At 40.1% G+C, this 6,000-nt stretch overlaps 1 protein-coding gene across 2 annotated transcripts in view; it reads left to right on the forward strand.

Annotated features, from left to right (window-relative positions):
• SLC26A7 (solute carrier family 26 member 7) overlaps nucleotides 1-6,000 on the forward strand; it is a 577,439-nt gene that overhangs the window by 187,169 nt on the left and 384,270 nt on the right. For both annotated transcript variants that reach the window (XR_015310095.1, XM_086967017.1), the window contains exon 3: nucleotides 4,393-4,565. Coding sequence is in view for 1 of the 2 variants with exons in the window: in XM_086967017.1 (XP_086823143.1) it covers nucleotides 4,393-4,565 (173 nt within the window). In the remaining variant the exon portion in view is untranslated. The remainder of the gene's footprint in view (nucleotides 1-4,392; nucleotides 4,566-6,000) is intronic.

The following is a 6,000-nucleotide window of genomic DNA, read 5'->3' on the forward strand; positions in this document are numbered from 1 at the left end:
CCAAGTTTTTTCGACATGGGGGGGGGGGAGGCATGGGGCTGACCATAGAAGGAGGAACACATATTATCTCTCTCTATGATGATAATCTACTAGTCTACCTATGTGATGGCTGTTCAGGGAGTCGAAACGGTCTTGCAACATTAGGATACATTTGGTGTAATGTCAGGTTTATGAGTATTATATTAATTTGCTAATATGCCTGTGCTGATGCCCGTGGCTTGGTTCTGCAACTTGGACTCCTTGGTGAGACTTAATCTGGGGAGAGGGTAGGCGCAGAGTGTCGCTCCAGATATTGAGACTCCACATAGATGCAGTAGGCTTAAGAGCTCCTGATTTTGAACTGTACCAACTTGCTGCTGAACTTGCAATGGCTGGCCCAATGGCTGGAGGGGGTGCACACTGATGGGACCTTCGTAATGGAATTGGACCAGAGCCCTAATTTGTTGCTGGCAAAGATCCTGGTGCCTGCAAATAAGATTCCTTAAATCTCAGTAATGCAGATCGCAGCTTTGCAGTGTTGACGGCGTAGCCTAAGAAGAATACCTGACACTACCAAACACTCACCAGAGTTACCACTGCTGGGATTGCCCCATGGCGTCCCACAACAGATCACTACTGCTGAACCACTGGCATTGTGAACCACGGTGGGCCTTGACAACGTGGGGGATTGCTACCATGAAAAATATCTTCTCCCTTTTCCGGAATTGGCGGAGGGTTGTGACTTCCGGGCCAGTTCCTACCTATGAAACACTAAGGCACACGTTTGAGCAACTCTGGGGTCAGAATAGAGAGGAACTGTGGACACATGGTGTGCTGCACTTGCTAATTACTCTGGGTACAGCAAGACACCAAATTAAATGGTTTTATTTGTCGCTACATGAGGTCTCTCTGACTCCCCTGATAAGGTTGCCTGAGAAATGGGACAGAAATTTGGGACGGGCTCTCACAGATTAAGAGTGGGGCAGGATCTTAGAATCCCCTAAGAATGTAGCGCAGAGCACGACATTGAAATACCTTCAATTCAACTATGTACGCATGACTTACTTGACACTCCATAGAATCTTTGTCACCTTTGAAGGAGAGCCGAGGCCCTGCCCAAGATGCAACTTAGAAGATGTAGATTTCCTGCATATGACTTGGGAGTGTAGTGTTACACAAGCATTTTGGCAGGAAGTCCTCTCCAAACTTAATACCACACTGAGGTGGGCGCTTGGCCACGTCGCAGATGTCTGCTTACTTGGACTCAACCCTAGATCCAAAAGACAAATGGTATATCCTGAGCTAAAAATTCAACAGTATCAGAGTCCAATTATTAAATTCCATGAGTCAGCGTATCTTCATTTAATCTTCATTTATTCTCCAGTTCTTAAGCAAATCCAGTCTTCACAAAGAGAACATACATTAGCTGCTGCCAATACGTGTTTCGCCTAGGTCTGGTGACCAAACGACTTCGGCAGGGCATATGTCTAAAGTAGATTATGATGTGGTAATAGAGGGCGTGCCTTCATCTGTCCTCAGCATCAACTCATATAATTAAGAGAGAGGTTCCACGTATTCAAGATATTGTCAGGGCTATCAATAGTATGCGTACATCGTAAGCCGATCCTAAAGGTTTGCAACAGAGTATTGCGCCCAAAGGTGGTCATAAATGAGAGTTCCGAACGACCTAATATTGGGTTGGGAGATGACTCGTGTTCTCCGGGTACAGAGAGCTATCACAAAACTTCAACCGCCCCCCTCCTTATACGATGAGACGGCTGCCTGAGGACCGGCTGTCAGAGGGCCCTAGGCTGAGACGAGGCTAGGCGTTAACAGAGCCCTGCACCACACTGGTGAAAAGTGTTGTCCTCTTCCTTTTCTTTACTACTTTTCTGCTCCCCCTGCCCGCATTGGTCCACTTATCCTCTTTGGCCATTCCCCGGGTGCCCAACAACATGCACAACATTTTGTTCGTGAAAGGAGATTCACCGAGCCTAGATAAACAATTTAATAACATGTTTTATTACCTTGTTTGACAGCAGATAGGATCCTAATGCGGCATAGGCACCACATACCCTAATATAGTTAACCTAAGTGGCAGACATGTCAAGATATCCATTGAGGCCATATAGAAAAGGGCGATGTTACCAGGAAAATATAATATTGTAATGGTTGAAATGTGTACCTTTAACTAGCACAAAATACGATGGTTATGCCTCATCTTGAAGACACACTTAGGACATGGAGTCTTTAGAAACTATACTAAACTCTGTAATACTCCACTTGGAAGAGACTGTAAAAGATTTATGTCGAAACATTAATGTGCTCTGCTAACTGGACAACGAAATGGCAATAAACTGTGTTTTTAAAAAAATTATTTAACAGCAAATTGGTCCCCCTTCATGAAAATTGGAAAACACTGTAACATATGTAACCTGGGCATTCAGAATTCTAATTATATTCTGTTTGTTTTCCCAGCTTTGTTATGGTATCCTCATTGATGGCTTCAACCAATATTTATACAGAACAACAAAAGCGTACCACCATCCCGCAAATTTCTACCCTATCCAAAAAATGAAATAGTGTGTACAAAACTATTTAACTTTTTTAAGGAGTACTTGAATATATTTTAGTCCTTAATACACTCTATTTAAGTAGGTCCTTCTCACAGAAGCACACACTTTATTTATCATAATGAATAAAGAGGAGGACTAGTGACACGAGTTACGAGAACATCATTTTACTTCCGTTATTTCATGGGATATAAGGCAATTTTCATGATTAGTCCTATTATCCCATGGGTTACATGCACTTCTCATGACCAAGCTCCTACGTTCTGGGCCTTTTGTAGATTTTATTAAGTCTAATGGAGGTTTATACTCTTGGGAATAAATCTTGCACTTAGCTATTGTTATTGCTTAGTTGTCTTCTGCACAAAATGTGGTTACATTTTCACCTTTTAACCATTGCTGTTTTGGGGAACTTACGTTTTAGATATAAATGAGTTTGATCTTCTCGTAATTTTTCTTTTTTTGGTCTATAACCCTCTGTTGCTACATGAAGCTCTTTATTTAAAATTGGATTAATTATGAAGTCGCTATTGTATGGAAATCTAACATTAGCAAATTGTATATGTACTTAATTCGATTAATTTGTTGCAGTAAAGGATTTAATTATGATATTGTAATTTGCTTATTCCGTTATAAAGGTGATTATCTTTATCAATATTCAGTTTACTCTGTGCCTTTGTTCTTCTCCGATTTGCCTTTGCAAATACTTCTTTGCTGCTTCTGGGAGAACCTACAATTGGTTATGAAGGATTTTGATATCTCCTTTGATAGATTAATTGGTATATAAATTGCTGCCGCTAATTTGCTAAACTGTTTTTTTATTATAAACTTTTAAATTCATTGAAGTGATTTTATTACAATTTCATAATAATAATTGTGTATGTATTTTATTTATTGTGGTAAAGAACTGAGTATGTACCTTAACATACTCACTGTGTAATAAGTGTGTATATATTTATGTGGACCTCATTGGAGATCCAAATCTTAATAAATATATTGAATTGAATTGGTTATCTCTCTTTCTTAAATGTCAATACCCCAGGACAAGTTAGCCATTAGGGGCCCTGATCACAAACTGCATTTTGTAGTATGTTTAGTAGTACTACAATCGTACTACTAAAGTCCCACACAATGTTATTCACAAACCTCCAAGTGTAATTCTCCACCTCATCTCTTTTATCTTTTTTATGGGGAGATCCTCACCTCTGTAAGTTTACTACTTAAAGTAGTAAATGTGAGAGGGACCAGAAATGGATTGAAAAAGGGGTATACTTTTTACTAAATGGAAGTGGCTAAGGGAGGGGTAATAAAGGGTAAATGGTGCATTGGGGAGGGGTTTAGGGAGGGACACCCACCCACCCACAAAAGCTAAGCCCTTTCTGCACTTCTAAAGTTACCCGAGCCAAAAAGGGACCCAAACAGTACAAGTTACTCCAGGGCAGAGCAGATGTAAGTCCAGCACCTAACATGGCCAACCACTGGTACTGTCACACCCTTCAATAGATTAAATAAATTGATTTGTGGTTTAAATAAATCATTTTAAATTAAATAAAATCCCTACTGGGATTTCATTCTCTACCTCCAATATTTTCTGTTGGTGCAGTACCAGTAAGAGTAAATTATATGTGTTAATTACTCACAAGTGTAAGTTATATGTAAGACAATTGTTTTAGACAAGTGCCTGATTTAATTTGTAATCTAAAATGCTTAAAGCATTTCATAATCTTCCAGAAACCTCTGAATTACATTACTGTTTCACTTTCATGAAATCAAGAATATTAATTTTAATAAAAACAGAGAAACACAAGGTATACAGCTCATTTTCTATTTCTTGTCTTTTCAGGGACTTTTGCACTCACTTCTTTGATATCTGCTGGTGCAGTTGAACGCCTGGTTCCTCTAATTAACAGCAGTTCAGCTGCTAACTGTTCTCCGGATTTCCTGGGCTTGTCTGATTTTGAGTTTCAAAGAATTGGAGTTGCTGCTGCTGTTACGTTTTTAGGAGGTGTTATTCAGGTAGGTATCGTCTACAGCAGACAAAACCAATGATTTATGAATTCTAATGAACATGTGACTTTATTATTTATTGGACTGGGGCAGATTTAATAAGTTTGAGCTCTACATAGTTCAACAACCAAAGTTTCTTCACTGCATTGTGCAAGGGATATGAAGCAGCCCAAAGCCGTATTTACAAAAACTGTCCTGCTGCTGCTCTCTTCCCTTATGCTAGAATTTGAATGGTTGGAGGAATAAAATCATTCCTCCTTTTATATGGTTCCTACATATTTAGTAGTGCTGTGTATTAGATCAGCAAACCTTCATGATATAGGGACTGAGTCTTATATCAACAGTAAATGTTTGTTCCGCTAGGTCACAGTACCGCATCTAAACTCCTAATCCTCCAGAGTTGCAGATGTTATTGGTAACCTTGAACATGACCACTCTTATTCACATGGAATTTGTTGAAATGGATCTAACCCTTTCATTTGTTCCTTTGCATGCCCAAAGTTTCACAAAGAGAAGAGACAATAATACATTTCAAATGTGTATTTTAAAAGATCTAATCCTTGTAAAAAAAAAGAACTATGGTTAATAAACGGATGAGACTTTATTATAAGCATTATTAAAATGGTGAAAAACACAAGCAATTCAACCATGTTCATTGCTCCTAATGTTACTCCTATTGATCACTAATAACCCTACACTAGTGAGATCATGGTGGCGTACTCTTCTTCCAGACCCTGTTGGAATGACCTAACCCTATACCTTCGTGTAATGTCTCAGGAAGCGGGCATCAGTGCTTTAACTAATGCACTCTGTCTCAGTGTGCAAGCCTGTGCATAGCTGCCTGCACAGCTATCTTCCTTCTTAGGATAAATGTCGGGGCCTGCGGTGGTGCATCTCAGTCTCAGCAGCTTCCATGATAACTGTGGTATGAAGTGACTTTTACTGAGTTCAAATCTGATTCTGTTAAGTTAATAAAACACCAGCCTTATCTCATTTTTCAGACGCAGAAAAACAGCTTTTACTTAGTCTATGCAAAAAAGAGGTGTATCCTACGAGCATGAAATTAAGCAAGGAAATCATGCTCTAGTTGACTGACTGACTGAGAGAGACTGACTGAGAGAGACTGACTGAGAGAGACTGACTGACTGAGACTGACTGACTGAGACTGACTGACTGAGACTGACTGACTAAGAGAGACTGACTGACTGAGAGAGACTGACTGACTGCGAGAGACTGACTGACTGACTGACTGACTGAGAGAGACTGACTGACTGACTGAGAGAGACTGACTGACTGAGAGAGACTGACTGACTGACTGACTGAGAGAGACTGACTGAGAGAGACTGACTGACTGACTGACTGAGAGAGACTGACTGACTGACTGACTGAGAGAGACTGACTGACTGAGACTGACTGACTAAGAGAGACTGACTGACTGAGAAAG

The sequence above is a fragment of the Lissotriton vulgaris genome, chromosome 4_1 (genome assembly GCF_964263255.1).
Source record: "Lissotriton vulgaris chromosome 4_1, aLisVul1.2, whole genome shotgun sequence".
NCBI classification, from domain to species: Eukaryota; Metazoa; Chordata; class Amphibia; order Caudata; family Salamandridae; genus Lissotriton; species Lissotriton vulgaris.